The 22,667-nt window shown below is 38.8% G+C and overlaps 1 protein-coding gene across 9 annotated transcripts in view; it reads left to right on the forward strand.

Annotated features, from left to right (window-relative positions):
• GRIN2B (glutamate ionotropic receptor NMDA type subunit 2B) overlaps positions 1-22,667 on the forward strand; it is a 502,860-nt gene that overhangs the window by 9,391 nt on the left and 470,802 nt on the right. For 8 of the 9 annotated variants that reach the window (XM_072798946.1, XM_072798943.1, XM_072798951.1 and 5 more), the window contains one exon: positions 9,804-10,009. In XM_072798946.1, coding sequence (XP_072655047.1) covers positions 10,004-10,009 — 6 coding nt within the window. In that variant the 5' untranslated portion in view covers positions 9,804-10,003. Of the gene's footprint in view, positions 1-4,729; positions 4,806-9,803; positions 10,010-22,667 lie in introns of all 9 variants that reach the window. The other variant, XM_072798950.1, reaches the window with a different exon arrangement.

The following is a 22,667-nucleotide window of genomic DNA, read 5'->3' on the forward strand; positions in this document are numbered from 1 at the left end:
CCAGAGGTTCAAGTGGGGCTGGATAGCCCAAAGTGGTTTCATTCATTTACCTGCCATTTGGTGTTGGCTGTTGGCTCCTTTCACCATGCCCTTATTCCTCAAGCAGGAGAGTCAGGCTTCCTCACATGACATCACTGTGTTCCAAGAAGCATCTTGAGGCCTGGACTTGAAAGTTTCACTATATTACATCACTGCATTCTCCTGTTTAAAGCAAATCACAAGATCAGTTGAGACTCAAGGGCAGGGGAAATAGACTATATGTCTTTCTACAGGAAGGATGGCAAAGTCATGAGCATACAGGGATAAGAGGTTTTTGTAGCTATCTTTGCAAATAATCTGCCATGCCTGGGACCTGTCTGCATTAAAACAAAAACAGAACCTTAAAACATCCAAGAATTTATTTTATTTTTTTAATTTTTTAATTTATTTATGATAGTCACACACAGAGAGAGAGAGGCAGAGACACAGGCAGAGGGAGAAGCAGGCTCCATGCACCGGGAGCCCGACGTGGGACTCGATCCCGGGTCTCCAGGATCGCGCCCTGGGCCAAAGGCAGGTGCCAAACCGCTGGGCCACCCAGGGATCCCTATCCAAGAATTTTTTTTAATTTTTTTTTATTTATTTATGATAGGCACACAGTGAGAGAGAGAGAGAGAGGCAGAGACACAGGCAGAGGGAGAAGCAGGCTCCATGCACCGGGAGCCTGACGTGGGACCCGATCCCGGGTCTCCAGGATCGCGCCCTGCGACAAAGGCAGGCGCTAAACCGCTGCGCCACCCAGGGATCCCCTTATCCAAGAATTTATAGCAATATCCCGGCATGGAGAAAGTTGAATGATATGGTAATAGAAAGTTCCTGTGAGAAATTAGTAGCCACAAAAAAAAAAAAAAAAAAAAAAAAAAGCCCAAACCCAAACCAAAAAACCAAAGCCCTGATTGAGACAAAGGGAGATTAGATTATAGATCCAGTCTTCTTACCAACTTTTTCTCTGTGAATTTTACAAAACTCTTTCCTCATGGTTCAAATAAGGAAATGTATAAACCACACAAATTTCATGAAAAAGAGCTCTTTGAGCTGTAAAAATGCTATATAAATGAAAAGTCATTAAAAAGAAATCAAATCATGAAATCTTGTGTTTCCCTTCTCCTTTAGTTATGTGGTTTAAAGCAAGGAATGATCTCAGGCTTATGTTGCTACAAAAGATATGTTTTTACAAAAATTTTCTTTCATTTAAATGCTTTTTGATGATTTGCCAGTGAATGTAGTGCAATCTATGGTCTTTCTAAGTGCACAAAAATGTGTGAAATTAAAACACCCAAGAATAATTGGACGTATCCATTTGGGGAAAAAAGGAAATCGTTTGGTAAAGAAAATGAGCTTAAAAGCATAAGAGAGACTGTGTCTTTTAGACTGTGTAAGAGTAATTAGGTGAGATTCCTCTGTGTGGACAGTTTTAAGAGAAAATGATTTGAAATGGTAGTGTGTGTGCCAAGCTAGGTATAAGAGCTGAACACACAGTTTAACTTGGAAGAAGTAAAAGAAAAAACTTCTTTACAATGCAACAACTAATTTCCTGAGGGAAAGGGTCATGATGAATATAAAAACACCAGGTCTTAGTGTTTCTAGAGAAAAGCGTGGAATGAGCAAGATCAGCGAGTACTTGGAAGAGACTTGTGAGGTCGTTTCATTAAATATGGGTGAATGTGAATATATTCTCCAGCATTACATTACCTCCATTTGTCCCTTATTGCATCTGTGATGCACTTCACCACACCCCCTTTTTCCACCTGACTCCAGCACACTTTCATGTATCCTTGCACACTGGTCATCCATTTGTGGTGTTTTCTCAGTGTCTATGCATGCCCAGAAGTGGGGGGGAAGGTTGTCATGCTCTAGGGCAATCTTCAATCATTGGGTGTATGAATTGGTGGAAAAAGAATGCCCCAGTCTCCCTGTATTCTAGTGCAGGGCTTGACAAACTTTGGCCAAATCCAGTCATCTTTTTATAAATAAAGCTTTATTGGAACACAGCCATGCCCATTCATTTACATATTGTCAATGGCTACTTTTATGCTGCAATGGCAGAGATGAGTAGTTATGACAGGGACTGCATGGCCTATGAAGAGAAAAATATTTCATATCTGACCCTTTACAAAAAATATTAACCAACCTCTGCTCTAGTGGGACAATGCTGAGGCACATTCTACATGGTTTCTCAGAGTGTCCCCAACAAGATGGAGACCTAGTAACTCATAGTGGTAACCAGCACTAATGCACACTTTGTTGGCTTTTTCCCCTTTCTTATCTCTCTTTCCCTACTCCTTCACTTTTGTTTTCTAGGATCATTTTCCAGGCAAATTATTTGCACCTGAGACCTTGTCCCTTTGTAAATATAAACTAGGACAGATCTCACTCCTCCTTGGTAATTCTTTTTTGTGTTATATTTATGAGACTTCACTCTAATATCTTACTTTGTGACTCATCACAAATAAGATACATATAACCTATTTCCAACCTATTAAATAATATTTATTTTTCCTATCACTGATGTATACTCATATTCTCTATTCCATTTTATTCTTATACTTTATTTAAAAAATATCCTGGTTGTGACCAATTAAACTGATTTCAACACAGCCTAGTAGTCCATTTACTAGTTTTTGAACTAATAGGTTAGTGAGTAGTCACAGGCTACACTGGCATGGACATAAGATCCACAAGGCTTAGATCCAGATTGCCTGGCTAAATATGTGAGCAGGAACTCTTACCTATAAGGGCAGAGATGCATTGGGTCCCTCCTAAGAACAAGGGGAGAGGGAAGAAGGGATGAAGCAGTGAGTAAAGGGGAAAAAATGGCCTTGGGATGAAGGAGGAAGACTGAGGAAAAGAAAAAACCCATTAGAAGTGTAAAGCTGCCAAGAACTAGAGATCATCCTTTTATTTTCACTTTGCATGAAACTGTACCCATGCATAAAAGCAAAATAATAACATTTGAGTGAACATAAGTAAACAGTTGAATCCTTCCTATATTTTAAAATCATGTTTTCCTCTTTCCATTTTCCACAATTTATGTCATCTTTATGTCTTTACTCATGATTTCAGATGACTGCCTCCTGCTTAATACCATACTGTGTGGATTCTTTCTACCTCTCTGATTACTCCTTTTTGATCTCTTTCATTCTTTTCTAATATTTGCTCTTAACTGTTGATGTTTTCCAGGGTTCATTTCTTAACTTTCTGGTTTTTTTTTTCATGCTACATACTTTCCTTAATCAATTTCACCCACTCTCATGGTTTAATGACCATTTCTGTGCTGCTGGTCTACAAAATAAATACCTGTGGCCTGAATCTCCTGACCCCCAGATTTATTTATCCAACCGCCTACTTAGTGTCTAGACCAAATTTAATACATTCCGAACTGAGGTCTCATTTGTAATGCCCACCAAGTCCTCTTCTCGTCTTCCCTGTCCTATATTCTCTCTTTTCTACCCTTGGTATAGTTACCTAGACCAGAAGTCTAGAACCTGCCTGAGTTCCTTTTATTTTTCTCCTTCATCCAAACGGTCATATGTCCTAAGTATTTTTAAAGTTATTCTCTTCCTCTGTTTCTATTGATATTTTCCTAGTTTTGAGCATCATATCTCCTTTATATTATTGAAATAATCCATCTTTTGATATCCCTTCCCCAGTCTCTCCCCACTTAATTCTTTCTTCACAAAGCCACCAGCATCATCTTCTAAAATGCCCCAGTCAGGGTTTGGAACAGGGAAACAGAAACCACATGAAGTATTTTGAGCAGAAATAGATGCAATACTGCTAAATGATGCTTATAAATATTGGAAAAGTTGTAGGATTGTAGGTTGGATAAGGTTGTTGATGGTTCTGAAGCTTGCCAGGAGGCCTACAATGTGGTAGTAAAATTTCTGGGGAACAGGAAATAGCTATTGTTGCCCTGGTTATGAACTTCAGTAAACCACTGCTAATGTTCATAGCTGTCCATGACACCACAGTGGGTACTTCACACAGAGCAGAACACTGATAACAACCTAGTGTTTCTTGACGCTCACACATTTGCCTACCACTATTGGAGGAGTGATGGTGGCCTTTGACTTCCTTCTACCTTCTGAAAACTTGTCAGGATATTGAATTGGTAGACTTTAAACTGGAATACTGCTGACAAGAGATCTAGGAAATGTATTTCCAGATTTCTAACTCTTTGACAAAGGAGAAAGCACAGGAGTCAGAATGGCTCTGAGGATCACAGATAATCCAGTATATTCTCCCTCACTGGTAGGATAAAATCTACGCTGCTCAACCACAATTAACCACGTCATTCATGAGCCAGTCAGTGTCTTCCTACTTCTCCAGTCATCTCTCTCTACTCTTGGTTCTTCCTCAGTGCTGTCCTTATTGAATTACTGAATTGCAGTTCCATGACTGAACTTTACAGTTTCATACCTCAGTACCTTTGCATATACTGTTTCCTTTTAGTGGTCTTCTTGACAAACTTCTATTTATTCTTAAGACCCAAATGCAAATATTTCTTCTTCTGTGAAGGTTTTTTTTTTATTATTATTATCCTCAGTAGACTTGACATTCTCTTGCACCAGCATTGTGTTTTGAACTCACTTTTTAATTTAGTGGCTACAATATTCATCTATGTGTCTATCTTCTCTGCTACACTTTGAATCCTTTAATTCTTTTTTCTCTTTATACCCCCCACCCCCAGTGAGCTACCTAGTGTTTGGCCTATAATAGGCGCTCAAATCACATGGAACAACTGAGTAGATGAAAGCTTCTACAAGGTACTGTACCTTAAGGCCATAACATTTGTGAAATTGCTTACAGGAGACATGAGGAACCAGACCCCTTGTAATAGAGGTGTCATTTGCTAAATTCTACCGTACGGAAAATGGTCTTATAGGTAGATTCCAGCTGTGTTCTAATTCACAGCCTGTACTCCTTGTCATATCTAAGTGATTATTTGGCAGCTGTCTGTGTTTCCACATCCCAAATATCTTTTCAAATGGATTCTGAATTTGGAAATTGTGTTGGACCTTGGCTGGATATAATAATTCAGCTTAAAAAATACATATCCTCATCTAGAATGCCTTCTTGCTTTGTTAGACTGTGAGCTTTTGAAGAAGGAAATGATTATGGGGTTGGGAATGGGAAAAGGGAAAGCTGGCCATCTTTCTGAACAGAGAATGAGGAGGAGTGAATTGGTTTCCTAGGAGATAAGGCTTTTCTTTATTTGAAGTTTTTCTACAGAACGATTTCTGTACTGATGTCTTCTCCTTAGTCATAAGGAGCTCACCATCAGAGATGCAGCTCAGAATTGCTTTCAATCAGCAGCTGCCAAAGGTGAGCCTAACCTTCCTGGTCCTTACCTTCTCTCCAGGAGACTAATAAAGGCAACTAAGAATGCTAATTGCAATGGACATTTGAGTTACTTAATCACCAGGACAGGAACCTTTACCATTAAATCTACTGGCAGATCATAAGCTCATCCCCCCTCCATGCAATCTCTAAAACAGTTGCCCCACATACTGCCTTCTGAGCCACTTTCTCCCACCAGGTTTTCTCAGATTGCCTGAAGGGAAGGGCACACAATAATCTGTTCACTCAAGAACTTTACTATTGGTAGCATCTCCCTTCCAAGGAATCTCTTGGCTTCAGAGGAATTAAAAGTAACATTTTATCGAAAAAGGGATTGTGATTCCAGTGTACCTGTGTTCAGGCAGAACCAAAGTCCTCTGTACACAGCTTGTATTGGTCTTCATTAGTTGGAGGTAACCAGGTCTTCAGTAAAACCATGCAGAAGCTAGAGGCTACCCTAGCCCCTGCTCTAGCATTTCCCCCACCTCCAGTGAGGACTACTATTCCCCAAGTTCAAAGAAAGACTCTATGGACACCAACCACTAAAGGGCTGCACTGCAGTAAACATGTTGCTAGGTATTTATTTAGCTCACATCTCCCTTCTCTGAGGACTGTCACCGTCTTTCTCCCTCAGGTGGGGCCCCACCACTTGCTCACCTGTATTCTGTAAGTAGCTGAGTTTCTGTTGATTCAATCAAGGTAGATTTCTAGCTCAAGCTGAGCTAAGTAATTCTCCCTTCCAGTGAGTTTGAGACCAAGAAATGCTAGTTTCTAGCCGAGCTGGCTCTGTGAATGGAGAAGACATCAAGTCAAGTGTTGTACAGTAGCCATACAGGAGGTTGGGGGAGACAGACAGGCTCAAAGACAGACAGACAGGTGGGAACATGTAGTGCAGCTTATATGGGTCCCTCAGTGAATGTAGTTTGTTGTTACTGTCACTGGCATCTTGTTTCAGATTCATACTGAAACTGTAGAGATAGGGAGGGTCCTTGAAGGGAAAAGGATTGTGGTCAGTACAAGCGTTGCCAAACTCTTCCTCTTCCTTTATTGTTTGGACCTTGGAATGAGAAACCAGAACCTGGCAGTTACCACCTTAGGAAAAAGCACAGCCTGAGCAGGAGAGCAGGATGGTGTCTGGAGCCCTTGGGGAGAATTTTGTAAGGAAGTCACACATTTCGTTACCCTCTGAGCCCTGACCTCCTTAACCTGGAAAGCATGTAATCTGTCTGCTGGGCCTGCTCAAGTCTGACTGGTGAGGTATTTATAGCTCAACACTTGCTATGGAAATGAACATTTCCTGCAAATATGGCCGATTTCTGCAGTTTTTCCCTGACAAGAGGAACCATGGAATCTCTTCCTGTGCTTTCAAAGCCTCCCCCTTGCCCTGTCCTCTCTGCTTCACCTCAGGTACTTGCTGCCCCCCTCTGCCTCTTCTGGTCTCCCAGGAGATCGAGACCTCAATGCTGAGTATTTTTGCCCTCCTCACACATAAGCTGTGTCCCATGTGGAGCCACCAGAAGCATATTATCAAGGACCACTCAGCATAGCATGTGTGCCCGGAGGTTCCCTGAATCTCTGTGCCTCAAGGCTGCTCTCAGGTATGGCTTCAGGACCAGGGTCCCATTGGGCAAGAGTGCAGGCCTTCTCTTCTAGCTGCTGCACTGTCTTTTGCTCCAGGCTGTCTCCCTCTGCCTCCAAACCTCCATCCCGAGTCCATATTCAGGATTCCAGTAGGATGCCTTTGCCTGGCATCCAGCTTCCTTCCTGGCCTTCCCACTTTGCCCTCTCTTCTCTCTTCCCTTTTCCTTGATGCACAGCTGTTGGGGAGAACTGTCTATCCATGATCTTCCTCATCCAGAGCAGGAACTTCATGAGGGGAGCAGTAAAAGTTGCCCTGCTCAGTGATATCTCAGAGGTGGGACAAAGAGTAGCAGAAGCTGACAGTATGACCAGGGGCACCAAAGACCTCATCTATGGGTGCTATTAGGGAGGGAAAGAATACTGAGACAGGATAGCATGTTGCAATAGCTTCGGAGCTGGGATTCTGATCTTTAAATGATGCTGGGATGGGCATTTACAAAGAATTCAGGAAAGCTAAGAATATTGGTGTGATTTGTTAATACCAGAAAATAAACAGTGTATAAAAGTGATGCTAATTTTAGTAATTTATGAGGATGACTTCCCCTTTATAACTAATTACTGCGTGTACTGTAACTATTATGCACATCATTAATAGGTGTCAGATTAATTTTAAGTTTTATTTGATCACAGTGCTAAATCCCTCACATGCATGCTCAGTCTTTGTGCATGACATTGGTTTTTGCTAACAACTTTCAATAATTAGGAGAAGCACTATTGGAGACTGAATTAGGACAGATCATGTGGCTATGATAAAACCATTATGTATGTATTTAACAATGTTGCCATCTTTCAAAATGACCTGGGTACAATGACTATATGCTCTCCTAGATTTCATTGAAAAGATTGGGCTTGACATCCATTCCAGCCCATGCCCCTAGAGAGCTACACTGTCTGCTAGCCACGCATGGCTATTTAAATTAAACTAATTAAATCCATTCCTTTGCTATACACATTTCAAGAGGCCAGTAGCCATATGTGGCTAGTCGCTAGCTACTAAACAGTGAACATATAGAACATTTCCATCAATGTAGAAAGTTCTGTTGGGCAGTGTAGCCAAATGTTGGTGGTGAAAGTTAGTCTATCTAACTTTGGTGGTCTGTCTCTCATAGAATGACCAGGTCAGCTGGCTCTGAATTTTCTGCATCCAGGCAGGAATCAGGGAACCTCAGGCGCCCAGCTGTGGGAGGAAGGCAGTGAATGTAGCAGTGACTGAGGAAGCTGCACTAGCATGTCAGGGAGCTCAGGAAGTGGGGAGGAGCTATCACAAGATCCCATCACTGCTCATGGAAGCAAGTCATTACTCTTTACTGTTGCCTTGTTCAGTGGGATATAGAGAAGTCACATCCAAATTAGCCCAATTTATTGTTTTTACAGTGATTGGAGCATTGTTCAATAAAAAAACTTGCAGAGTGAATGAATGACATAACAGACCGTAGATTTTTATAATTTCAGCAACTTCCATGCATACAGAGATTTGCAGTTTACATACCCCTTTAATGGATTCTTTCATTTGATCCTTATGTCTATTTAAAATGAGTAAGAAACCTATTATCCTTCTTTTCCTGATGAGAAAGATTCAAGATTCAGGGAGGTTTTTTGTTGTCTGTTTGTTTTTCAGTAGGCTCCATGCCCAGAATGGAGCCCAACACAGGGCTTGAACTCATGACCCTGGGATTGAGACTTGAGCTGAGATCAAGTCAGATGCTTGGGGCACTTGGGTAGGTCAGTGGTTCAATGTCTGCGTTCGGTTCAGGTCGTGGTCCCAGGGTCCTGGGATCGAATCCTGCATCAGGCTCTCCGCAGGGAGCCTGCTTCTCCCTCGGCCTATGTCTCTGCCTCTCCCTCTGTGTCTCTCATGAATAAATAAATAGAATCTTAAAAAAAAAAAAAAGAGTCAGATGCTTAACTGGCGGAGCCATGCAGGCACCTCTGGGCTCAGAGAATTTAAGACATTTTCTCAGGATTACCCAGCTAGCAGGTGGCAGCACTGTGACTCAAATTCAGGGTTTATGATTCCAAATGACATGTTCCAGGCCATTGCATGGCCTCTTAGTGCCTTTTTAATAAGTATTTCCAGCGGCAGACCACAGATGTGGTAGGATTCAAGGATGCTTTTGACAGTTAGGGTTTCCCAGGGACCAGTCGATTCAACTTTGATAGATTTTTTTTTAGGTTGTTGGCATGATGCATGGTTTTTATTATTCACATTTGCCTGAATCCATGCTTTCAGGCTTTCATAGACAGACTGCCTGGCATTTCATAGACAGACTGCCTGTGAAAGCAGTGGCTTTCACATTGTATCCCACCAGCTCCAATAGTTTCATGGAGGGGCTGCAGAGGCTGCCATGGGGGTGGGGCTCAGTGGGGAGGCCTTGGGTTTGGGCTCTAGGCTGTTGAAGGCTGATACACTTTCAACTATTTTTATATATTTGACATTCCACAAAAAAATTTCACTTGAAAAAGGCTCTTTTGCTAACGATTAGAAAAAGAATCACTGTTCTAAAGGATTTTTGTGGCAGCTTGCTTCCTGTGACAAGAAAGTGGGGCAAGCTGAACTCTCTGCCCAGGCATCATCCAGGAACAGGATTCATCTGTAGACCAACACACTTTCTTTCTAGTTACAAACAACCCCTAGAAGTTCAGAGTCTCCTACACCCTGTGGAGCCAGCCCTCAGGCAGGACAGGGGACAGAGTGCTGCTGTGTTGGGACTAGAGGACCTGTGTCTTTTGACAGAGTGGCCCTATTGTCTTATTTTGCCACTTTGCTCTGATTCTCTTCTCAGGCGGGTGTCCTCCTCACTGACTGAGCCCACAGCACCTGCCACATCCTTCCTCTATGACTTGACACTCGGTCCTAAGGGCTTGTTGGCCTGAACCAGAAGCCAGCTGCCAGACTGCTTCACCTCAGAGACCACCAATCTGGGCCTCGTCTCACCTGCTGGATTCTGCTGTTGCTGGCCTATTTGCAAAGCAAGGAACTTTCATGAAGGTCGGAGAATTCCCTGATAGCAGCCTTTGGATTCTTTGTCCCTCCCTTGAAAGAGAATACACTAGAATTGAGTGAATAAGTCTGGATTTTTACATTATATTTCTGCCCCTGCCTTACGTTTATGCTATAATTAATCTGAAAGCTCTTAATTTTTCATTGATAGATCTAAATTACATGATGCTCTTGTCAGCACAAAAAGGGAAAATGAGGTGTGTCATGTGGGAGCTGGAAAATAAGGTTAACTTGTGACTGTAAAACTAAAAAAAAAATCCAACACAGTGGACGAGATCGGTCATTTTAAAAATTTATACACCCTGAGGAATAATCAAGAAACAGGTGCTTAGAGGGCAATACCAGGGTGTTAACACTGTGCTATAGAGAGCAAGTTGACGAAGGCAAGCTTTCAACAAGATGAAATTGGTACCACAACATTTCTTCCAGTTTTATTGAGAGATAACTGACAAGTAATACTGTATAACTTTAAGGCATACAGCATGATGGTTTGCTATGCACATACTGTGAAATGATTGCCACAGAATGGTCCAGCTAACATCCATCTTCTCATACAGATAAAACAATAAAAAAGGAAAAAGGAAAAAAAATTTCCTGTGATGCAAACTCCTAGAATTTCCTCTTTTAACAACTTTTCTATGTACCATATAGCATATACATATACCATGTAGCAGTGTTAGCTAAAGTCATCATTCTGTACACTACATTTTAATTACTTTTTTTAATCTTATAACTGGACATTTGTACCTTTTGACCACCTTCCTCTAATTCCCCTTTCCCCTACCCTCTGCCTCTGGTAACCACAAGTCTGACCACTCTTTCTGTGTGTATTTTTTTCTTTTTCTTTTGATTCCATTTATAAGTGAGACTGTAGTATTTGTCTTTCTCCATCTGACTTATTTCACTTAGCATAATGCCCTCAAGTTCCATCCATGTTGTCACAAATAGTAGAATTTTCTTTTCTTTTTAATGTCTGAGTAATATTCCATTGCATGTATATACATACCAGAACTTCTTTATCCATTCACCCATCAATGAACACTTAGATTTGCTTCCATGTCTCTTGGCTATTGTAAATAATGCTGCTATGAACATGGGGGATGCAGGTAGCTTTTCAAGTTAGTGTTTTCATTCCTTTCATTCCTTTTCTTTTGCGTATATTTCCAGAAATGGGATTGCTGTATCATATGGTAGTTCTATTTGTGATTTTTTTTTGAGGTTCCTCTACACTGTCTTCCATGGTGTCTTTATCAATTTACATTCTCACCAACAGTGCACATTCATGCCAGCATTTGCTATCTCTTGTCTTTTTGACGATGGCCATTCTAACAGGTATGTGTTATCTCATTGTGGTTTTAATTTGCACTTCCCTAATGACTAGTGATGCAGAGAATCTTCCATGTACCTATTGGTCTTTCTGTAAATCTTCTTTGAAGAAATATCTATTCTGGTACTTTGCCCATTTTTAACCAGGTTGCTTTTTTGCTCTTGAGGTGTATGATTTTTTTACATATTTTGGATATTAACCCCCTATCAAATACAGGATTTACAAATATTTTTTTCCCATTATGTAGATTGTCTTTTTACTTTGTTGATGGTTGGTTTATTTTTATTTTTTTTTAATTTTATTTTTTTATTTTTTGCTGTGCAGAAACTTGTTAATTTTGGTGTAGTCCCACTTGTGTATTTTTTCTTTTTTTGCTTGTGTGTTAGGTAGTCATATCCAAATTACCCACATTACCAAGGCCCATGTCAAGAAGCCTTGTTCCTATGTTTTCTTCTAGAAGTTTTATGATTTCAGATCTTTAAGTCTTTTTTTTTTTTTTAAATTTTTATTTATTTACTTATGATAGTCACAGAGAGAGAGAGAGAGGCACAGAGACACAGGCAGAGGGAGAAGCAGGCTCCATGCATCGGGAGCCTGATATGGGATTCGATCCCGGGTCTCCAGGATCGCGCCCTGGGCCAAAGGCAGGCGCCAAACCGCTGCGCCACCCAGGGATCCCAGATCTTTAAGTCTTTAATCCATTTTGAATTAATTTTTGTGAGTGGTAGAAGGTATGGATCTAATTGCATTCTTTTACATGTGAATACCCAAATGTCCCAGCACTATTTATTGCAAAGATTTCCCTTTCTTCATTGAGTATTCCTGGCTCTCTTCTCAATTAGTTGATGTAAATGCTTGGGTTTATTTCTGATTTCTTGATTTTATTCCATTGGTCTATTTGTATGTTTTTATTTGCCAGTACTATATGGTTTTGATGACTATAGTTTTATAGTAAAGCTTGAAATCAGGAAGTGTGATGCCTCCTGCTTTGTTCTTCTTTTTCAGAATTTCTTTGGCTATTTGGGGACTTTTATGGTTCCATATACATTTTAGAAGGTTTTTTAGAGGGGCAGCCCAGGTGGCTCAGCAGTTTAGTGCCGCCTTCAGCCCAGGGCCTGATCCTGGAGACCTGGGATCGAATCCCACATTGGGCTCCCTGCATGGAGCCTGCTTCTCTCTCTGCCTGTGTCTCTGCCTCTCTCTCTCTCTCTCTCTGTGTCTCTCATGAATAAATAAATAAAAACTACTTTTTAAAAGAATGTTTTTTAGTTTTGTCTTTGTAAAAAATGCCATTGGAATCTTGATAGAGATTTCATTAAATCTATAAATGGCTCTTGGTATTATTGACATTTTAACCATATTTATTCTTCCAATCCATGAGTATAGGAAAACCTTCCATTTATTTGTTCCTTCTTTGATTTTTTTTAACCAGTATTTTACCATTTTCAGAGTAGAGGTCTTTCACCTTTTTAAGTAAATCTATTCCTAAATATTTTATTGTTTTTGATGCTATCATGAACGGGATAGATTTTTAAATTTCTTTTTAAGAAAATTTGTTGTTGTGTATAGAAATGTTATCAATTTTTGTATGTTAATTTTTTATTCTGCAACTTTGTAAATTCATTGATTAGATCGATCAGGTTTTTTGTTGTTGAGTCTTTAGGTTTTCTATACATAAAATCATGTCATATGCAAGTAGAGACATTTTACTTCTTCCTTTCCAATTCAATTCTGATATCTTCTATTTACTTTTCTTGCCTGATTGCTATAGCCAGGATTTCTAGTACTATGTTGAATATGAGTGTTGAGAATGAGCCTTATATTGTTCCTGATCTTAGAGGAAAAGCTTTCAATCTTTCATCGCTGAGGGTAGTATTAGCTGTGGGCTTCTCATATGTGGCTTTTATTATGTTGAAATATATTCCTTTGTTGCCTAATATGTTAATAGTTTTTATCATGAATGGATATTGGATTTTGTCAGATACTTTTTTTGCATCTATTGAGATGGTCATGTGGTTCTTTTCTTTTATTCTACTAATGTGATGTGGTACCACAATTTTCAAAAATTGTTGTATGTGTATGTTGAATCATCTTGCATCCCACTTGATCATGATGAATAATCCTTTTAATGTGCTACCAATCAGTTTGGTAGTATTTTATTGAGAATTTTCGCATCTATATTCATTGGGAATATTTGCTTGTAGGGTGTTTTTCTAGTAGCATTATTTTCTGGCTTTGGTATCAGGATAATAGACACTTTATAAAATATGTTTGGAACTATTCCCTCCTGTTTGTTTGATTTTTTGAAAGAGAATGTGAAGGATTGGTGTTAATTCTTTTTAAAATATTTGGGAAAACTGAGGCATCTGGATGGTTCAGTTGGTTAAGTGTCCAACTCTTGGTTTTAACTCAGGTCATGATCTTGGGGTTGTGAGTTTGAGGCCTTGCATCAGGCTCCATGCGCAGTGCAGATTCTGCTTGAAATTCTCTCCCTCTCCCAGGGCCCCTCCCCCAACTTGCATACTCTTTCTTTTTCTCATAAATAAATAAATAAATAAATAAATACATAAAATCTTTAAAAACAAAAAAGCAAACAAATGAATATTTGGTAAAATTTACCAGTGAAGTCAACTGGTCTTGGGCTTTTCTTTGTTGAGAGATTTTAAAATTATTATTACTGATTCAATCTTCCTACTAAAACTTGGTTTATTTAGATTTTTTTATTTCTTCCTGATTCAGTCTTGGTGGTACCACAATTTTCAAAAATACAGTCCAAATCATTCCAGGAAACATATGAACAACTGAATTGTATTTTACAGTAATGACAAGGTCAGAGCACTGAACTAACCAATTGTCTGTTGCCCTATTTAGGTATATATTTTGTATGTTGGAAAGGGGTCAAAAACCTATAGAGGGATTTTAAGTCTCTAACACTGTCCAAAGAATCTAGAATCTAGACACTGGATCTAGGGCATAAAAATATTTTAGTTATTGGGAGACTCTCTGGATGGGCAGTGAAAGTTTATCTGACTTTCCTGTGAATGTGTTTGACTTTTTGGCTACAAGGTAAAGAGGAAACAGTCATAGTTTACTTCAACCAATGGGATTTGTTGTAAAACATTGGAAGAACTGGTAGGTGGTTAATAATGAAGACTCCAAAATGACTCTCACAATGGCTGGAGGCCTTTCACTCCACTAGTTTTCCAGATGCAATGACTCAGTACTTTTGGCTTTGTTTCTTTTTCTACCTGCATGTGTTATATATTTGCAAACTAACAAAATCTCCATTTTTTTTCTAAATATTACTTCTAGTAAAACATTGTTTCTTATGTTCTAAGACTTTTCCTTATTTTTCCTCTCTCTCCATATGTTTTACATTCAAAATCTCAAAGAAAAATGATCTTAGTTGCCATCTAATACAGGGCCACCTCCTAGACTTCTAGATGATGGTCCATCTCTGTGGTCTCAAATGGAACAAACAATTGAAATATATTGATAGGGAAAATTTCAAAAGGAAAGACCTCAGAGGCTTTTTTGAAGGGTAATGAGATTGGCAGGCACCTATCTGATTGGTACATTGATTATTCCACACAACTGTCCTACTACCTTTGTTCTGATTCAAGTGGCTTAAGGCTTAATAATTTAATCTGTTAGATGCTCTGTTACTAAGGTTTGCTAGCTAGTAGACATACCTACTTCAATCTCTGAAAAGAAGTGTCCCAAATTTATTTGTTTATTTATTTGAGGAGAGAGAGAGAGCAAGCAAGTGAGCATGAGGGGAAAGGCAGAGGGAGAGGGAGAGAATCTTAAGCAGGTTCCACACCTAGGATGGAGTCTGATACGGGGCTCAGTCTCACGACCTTGAGATCATGACCTGAACTGTAACCAAAAATTGGATACTTAACAAACTGAGCTGCTCAGGTGCCCTAGAGGTGTCCCAAATTTAAATTAATGAATAGATTTTTAGTGTATATGATGGTTCATTTTATGTGTCAACTTGGCTGAGCCTTGGTGCCCAGATATTTGGTCAAATATTGTTTTAGATGTGTCTGCATTGGTGTTTTGAATGAGATTTACATTTAAATTTGTGGACTTTGAGTGAAGCAGGTTGCACTCATAAATGTGGTGGGCCTCATCTAATCAGATGAAGTCTTGACTAGAACAAAAGACTAGACCTTTCCCCAAGCAATGAGTTCTACAAGCACACAGCCTTTGGACTTGAACTGCAACATTGGCTCTTCCCTGTATCTCCAGACTGACAACCTACTCTCCAGATTGCCTCCATAATCACATAAGCTGATTCCTTAAAATGAATCTCTATTTAGATACACATCCTCTTGGTTATGTTTCTCTGGAGAACTCTTATTAGTACAGTTTATGTTAAGTCTCTTGTGAGTTTACTTAACATGGGTCAGTTCTCCAAAGTTCATTCTACTTTAGGAGCTCTAAAAACACATTTCTCAAGTAGTTGTCATCTTCAGTTAATAGCTTTCATCTTTTAGCTCTCTAAATTAATCTCTTTTTGAGACATTGAGTGATTTATTTAATGCTTATTGAAACTTCTTGAGAGTCTTAGGTTTAAGTTTCCATAGCATTATGAAGTGATATTCATGCAAATTCCCAAATAGATTTTAAGGGACTGATGGACATCATGGCTCAGAAAATCAGTCATGTTTGAACACAGAGGGTTATATGTTGGAAATGTGTGGCAAAAGACCAAATGTACAGGGGACTGATGTCTCTAAAATTTTGGTTATTCTATTCCATTTCTGTTGTTGCTTTAGCAAATGACCAGAGAGTTACTGGCTTACAATAACACATGTTTATTATCTTACAGTTCTGAAGGTCAGAAGTCAGAAATGGGTCTCATTGGTCTAAAATCAAGGTGTCACAGGGCTACATTCCTTCTAGAGGCTCTAGGGGAGAATCTCTTGCCTTGCCTTTTCCAACTTCTGGAAGCTGCCCATTTTCCTTGGCTTGTGGCCTCTTTCTAGCTAGAAATTGCATCACTAAGACCTATGCTTTCGTTGTCACATTTCCTTCTCTGATTCTGACTCTCTGGCCTCCCTCTTTCACCTTAAGGACCTTGCTGTTGTGGGGGGCGTAGAGGGATAGGGAGAGAAACTCAGGCAGATGCCCCGGTGAGTGTGGAGCCTCACACAAAGGCTTGATCTCACAAACCATGAGATCATGACCCAATTGGAAATCACGAGTTGGATGCTTAACCAACTGAGCCAGTCAGACACTTCTGCATTCCCTTTTTTTTAAAAATCTGGAGGTAATTACATTGGCCTATCCAGAATAATCTCTCCATCTCAGGATCCTTAATCACATTTGCCAGGTTCCTTTTGTCATATAAGATAATATATTAGCAGGTTCTTGAGATTAGAATGTAAACTTTTGGGTGCAGGCTTTATTCTGTCTACCAGTTATATCATTTTCTGGTTACATACTTTTATTATTCATTTATTTTAAAAAGATTTTATTTATTTCTTTGACAGAGAGAGAGAGAAAGAGAGAGAGAGAGTGCACAAGGAAGGAGAGAGGCAGGTAGAGGGAGAGGAAAAGCAGACTCCCTGCTGAGCAGGGAGCTTGATGCGGGGCTCAATCCCAGGACCCTGGGATCATGAGCTGAGCCAAAGGTAGACGCTTACTCCCTGAGCAACCCAGGCACTCCTCTAGTTACATACTTTTAATAAGCATTTAGTGTAACTGGACTCTAAATATTGAAAATAAAGAAAATAGAGTCATTTCAAGTTACATTTAAAATCAGTACATAAAATAAAGGTATGGAAAATCATCTGAGACGGATGGAGTTACTCGTAGGCAAACAAGTCTTTGCTATAACCTCCTTAATGTTAGAATTAAATGTAAAATTAAATTGAAGAAACAGGAAAACAACTTAGGTACATTTTGGCAGTGGTAACTAAACAAACAAAAGGAAAAAGAGAGACTCAGATACTGGACTTTCATTGTTTCAGTTCTGAGGTAAGTCCCTAAAAGGAAAATGAGGCAGGGCTTCAGTTTTTATATTTCAGGTACACTAGGCCCAGGGGCAGGTCCATCCCTATGGTAAGATTGTATATCAGGCTAAGGACTTTGGTCAGTGAATCCTAAACTGTATCTGTAGGATAATATTGTTTCATGAGATACTGATAGTTGTTTTAAAAAAATAAGAGTCAGATTTATTCTAGAAAAGTTGCATATATGAACCCTTGCAGATTCAGAATTCTCCAGACCAAAGGAAATGTGGTTATAAGAGCTGCTTTACTTGGTTTAATCTAGAATTTCTCAACTTCACTTGATTACTGAACCTTCTGTTGTTGAAAGATCTATTAAAGTGTCTCACAGCACATAACACATTTTGGGAAAAGATGCTTTAAAGATTTGATTTATCTACTTCCTGTTGTTTTGAGTCCACCCTTATAAAACCACCTTTTGATTTCTGTGTGGTTGTACCACTAGAAAAAAAATGTTTTGATCAGTCCAACGTGATATTTATTGTGTGCGTGGTGTTGTCTTTCTCACTGTCAATCAACACACCAGCATTTGATGCAGGCTTTTGTCTAATGTGCCTTTTAGTTAGTTAGTGTGAGTAAATGGCTTTTACATCCAACTTCCATTTACTTTCAAATGCCCGTCTACTCAACAATATCTACAAAAGGAAGGGTAGCCAGAACTTTATGTAATACTAGAATGAAGGGTAGAAAATAATAGTGAGCTCTGGACTCCACAAATATTTGTCATGGTGGCCTGATATCATGGGAATTGCCTGGACTGCTTTGGGAGATGAGTGGATATCAAAGCCAAACATCAAAATGAAGGCCTAACATACCCACATATTTCTGTCCTCAGGCAATCAGTTTAGTTTTTTTCCTATTAACTAATAGAATAATAGCATTAATCTATTATATATGGTTATTATAGAGTGTATTCATACTACTGATCATAAAAGTATCCTCAAATGGTTGGAGAGAATACAGGCTTAGAGAAAGCCAAAACTAGATAAAAAATAGCAGGTAGTTTTATTTTAAAACTCAGCCTGTGATACAAAAATCTTTCATAAGATCAAGTTACTGTTAGGACCTTTGAGTTTTCCTGTTAATGCACTCAGCTGTAGTTAGACTCTAACAGATACTATGATTTGTACTAAAATCCTCAGTAACTCAGAAAAGAAAGAAAGCTTTGAGAAAGTTCAGATAAGAATAATAAAGTATTAGACTACAGGAGTCCTGAGAAAGATGAAAGGTCCAGAGTCATTTAGCCTTTTTAGAAAATAAGATGATTATTATCATAGAAAGAAATAATATATATCCATAATTCATTAAAAATTAAGACATTTAAAATCTTTTTTTTAAAGGAGAGAGAGAGTGAGAGTGAGTGGGGGAGAGTGAGAGAATCTCAAGCTAACTCCCTGCTGAGCAGGGAGCTCTACAGAGGGCTTGATCTCAGGACCCTGAGATCACGACCTGAGCCAAAGTCAAGAGCTGGATGCCCAACTGACTGAACCACCTAGGAGCCCCCCAAACTAAGACATTTAAATGAACTAAGTTCATGGTAAATAAAGTTTTGTAATAGCCTTGCAGTCTTCATTCTTGCCATCATTCCTCCTTTGAGTCCTCATTTTACTCAGAGAGTTTCCCTCTCCATAGTACTGTGCCTCCAGAGTCTACCTCCTCAGACCTTTCCATCTTCCAGTGGCTCTTAATTACCTCCTCGTGGGGTAAGATCACAGATTCATTCTTCATCTGCTTCTTAGGACCTGACATTTGAGAATTTTCCTTCTTACCAGTCTGTCCTAGTCTAGACTTACAGTTCCTTTTTGTCTAATTCTTTGTTAAATTTTATCCTCGTCTTCATCCAGTGAGAAAGGAGTTCCTACCTCCTCCTGTTTTTTGGTGTAAGAGCAGGTTGAGTAGGAAACTCCACAGGACACAGTCTTCAGTAAGACCAGACTTGTAGGAAAGAAATGGAATGACACAAGATCTGAATTAGATCAGTAAGAAAGCATACTTTTCTAAGAAACATTTTGTTAATATTTCCTGTCTATTGTGCATAAAAAGTTTAATTTTAATGTTATATTAATAAGATTTTTTCATTTATTTTTATTTTAGAAAGAGTGCAATTAAGTACAAAGAAATCTACATGTGATTTTTAAGAAAATATTTTATTTATTTATTCATGAGAGACACAGAGAGAGACGTAGAGATACAGGCAGAGGAAGAAGCAGGCTCCCCATGGAAAGCCTGATGTGGGACTGGATCCCGGGACCCCAGGATCATGACTTGAGCCAAAGTCAGACATTCAACCACTGGGCCACCCAGGTGCCTCCACATGTGTTTTTAATAGTCCCAAATTATAATGTAAATATTAAATATTAATATCAAGTTTTCACAAAATTTCAGAATTGTACAGTCAAATGATTTTAAATCAATACACATGCAGTGCAAAACATGCTGTACTTTAAATTTTTTTTAAGATTTATTTGGTGTAGTGTCTTTTACTGTGATCTAGACATATCAAAATTTAATCTTTGAAAATTCAGTTATTTTAGAGGTATAGCTTTGAAAATTGAACTTCTCTTATTTTTTTTTAAAGATTTTATTTATTTATTCATGAGATACACAGAGAGAGGGAGAGAGAGAGGCAGAGACACAGGCAGAGGGAGAAGCAGGCTCCATACAGGGAGCCCGACGTGGGACTCGATCCTGGGACTCCAGGATCACACCCTGGGCCGAAGGCAGGCGCCAAATCACTGAGCAACCCAGGGATCCTCTGAACTTCTCTTATTAATCCAGAAATGACTATATAAATGGTTTTAGTGCTTACAATTCTCCTTCCTCCTCTCCAAGTTAGAAAAGGAGTATGGCATCAAAGGCTACACTTATTTCCTTTATAAAAAGTGATTTTATTTTTTATTGAGTACAGTTGAAACACAATGTTACATTAGTTTCAGGTGTATAACACAGTGATGCAAAGACTCTATATATTAGGCTGTGCCCTCCTTAAGGCTATACTTAATTTCTGAGTGCTGAAGAAAATTTTACAGAGCTTTTGGGGAAACTCAGGAAATACACGTGTCTTGATATCTGCATTTCTTCTAGTAGTCCTGAATATGGGATTGGAATACCATTTGCCTTAATTTCAGTTCTTCAGTAAAGCTTCATTTATTGACAGCTATGCAGTCCAATATGATAGTATTCAGGCAAATGTGTCTATTAAGCAATTGAAAGGTGACTAGTATGAACTGAGATGTGCCATAGTGTGAATACATACCAGATTTCATAGACTTAGTACAAATAAACTCTGCAAAAATGTCATTAATAATTTTTATGTTGATTACATATTGAAATAGTATTTTGACTATATTGAGTTAAATTACATTTATTATTGGAATTAAGTTTACTCTTTTAAAAACTTTTTATATCTACTTGCTAGAGGGATGCCTGGGTGGCTCAGTGGTTGAGTATCTGCCTTTGGCTCAGGGTGTGATACAGGGTCCCAGGATCAAGTTCTACATCAGGCTCCCAGTGGGGAGCCTGCTTCTCCCTCTGCCTATGTCTCTGCCTCTCTCTCTGTATCTGTCATGAATAAATAAAATCTAAAAAAAAAAATAAATCTACTTGCTAGAAAACCTAAAATTATATATGTGGCTTCTGTTTGTGGCTCACATTTATATTTTTACTGAACAGTGGTGATCCAGAGCCATTGTGCAATGAAATATTTTACATGTTTATATTTTCCAGATATATTTAAACATTAAAATGTTCACTATATCAATTATTTTTGTGAAAGCCTTCTTAATTGTACTATACTTCTGCATCTTCTTAATCAGAGAAAACAACTTAATATAGCATTTTTTTGATAAATCAATGTCATCATTATGAAGCTTAATATTTTTTAATATTGTGTTTTAATTGATGCCCTCATGAGTTAGTTAGGAAGTGTACAGGGCTATTGCTGTCATATAAAATGTAAGCTGGTTGATGTGTGATTATAGTTGGGAATTTGGCTGTTTTTCCTAATGCTTGTAATTGTTTCTTAGGCATAACTTGTTGCCCTTTCCAATGCAATCTGTATATCCCTGATCATTTAAGAAAACCTAACAGTTTTCTAGAGAAAGTAGACAACTAGCTTATAAGGCCGTAGTGTTTACAGAATTGCAGGTCTTAGGCCCATGGTAGGTTCTGCTTCTTCCATAGATAATGGTCATAGGTTTTATTATAGCTGGTTTTCTTGTAAGGCAGAGATCTTTTCAGCTTGTAGATTAGATAGTTATGAATGAGATATTTGTGGCTGCGGAAGTCTTCATACTAATCTATTACCTACAGTGTGGCCTTTTCAAATGATTTTAGGGCTTATGCATACATTTTTTGGGAAGAACACATAAAAATATATAAGGGATTGAAAGGGAATATCTAGAATTATTCGGATGACTTTTGTTTTTTAAGAGAGTGCTGGGGGTCCAAGCCACAATTGCTGTGTTTCAAGTGTGGCCTCCCAGGCTTATGGAGAATGAGCTATGCACATGTGAAATTTGAAGCTGGGTTAGCAGTTGTAGCCTATTGTTGCTTAGCTATTCACCTGAAGGCTTTCTTCACATTCCTTATAGTTGTAGCCAGGGCTGTTTTGTGTACTGCTGCTATTTCCCAGCAGTCCACAGCTCTGTTGCCTTGCTTGATGCTGTGCTTTGATATGTTCTTATAGCATTTATCCTGCTCTCCTTGCTTGTGATTTTTCTGACATCAGCTCTCTTATACAATAGCTCTTTGAGTATCCTGTGGTCTTCCATTCTCTGCATACACACATTCCAGGGGTACATCGATATGAGGACTATTTCAATGCCAAGACTGAACAATATTCTTTATGATACTGCTGAGAAAACTGATTTTTAAATTAACATTCTTAGATCTGGGAAATGGTATTGTTCCTTAACACGTAGATGTCTATTATGATCCATATCACATTACATTATGATATCTATTTATTGGTGAGCTCTACCATTCAAGTGAGGGATAGTAGAGTGCCTTGTACTGGCCCTGTAATGTTGTAGGTATTTTGCTGGAGATATTGTTGAATTAAACTGAACTGATGAATCTGCTCAAGAAGTTCCGTGTGCTGTGTGCAAAAGATACAGTGCTTTCGGCAAAACAGAAGTTTAGAATGCATTTGTGCATTCTATGGATCCTCAGTTTGTAATGCAGAGTAAGAGAGTAATGCTGAGTTAGCTCTAAACTTGATCTGTCAGGCTCATAAAAGGTACAATGACATTTTTCATGTACTTCTCTACTTCTTTGTCAATAACTCTCAGAAGCAAAT

This window comes from Canis lupus, chromosome 25 (assembly GCF_048164855.1).
Source record: "Canis lupus baileyi chromosome 25, mCanLup2.hap1, whole genome shotgun sequence".
In the NCBI taxonomy this organism is placed as follows: Eukaryota; Metazoa; Chordata; class Mammalia; order Carnivora; family Canidae; genus Canis; species Canis lupus.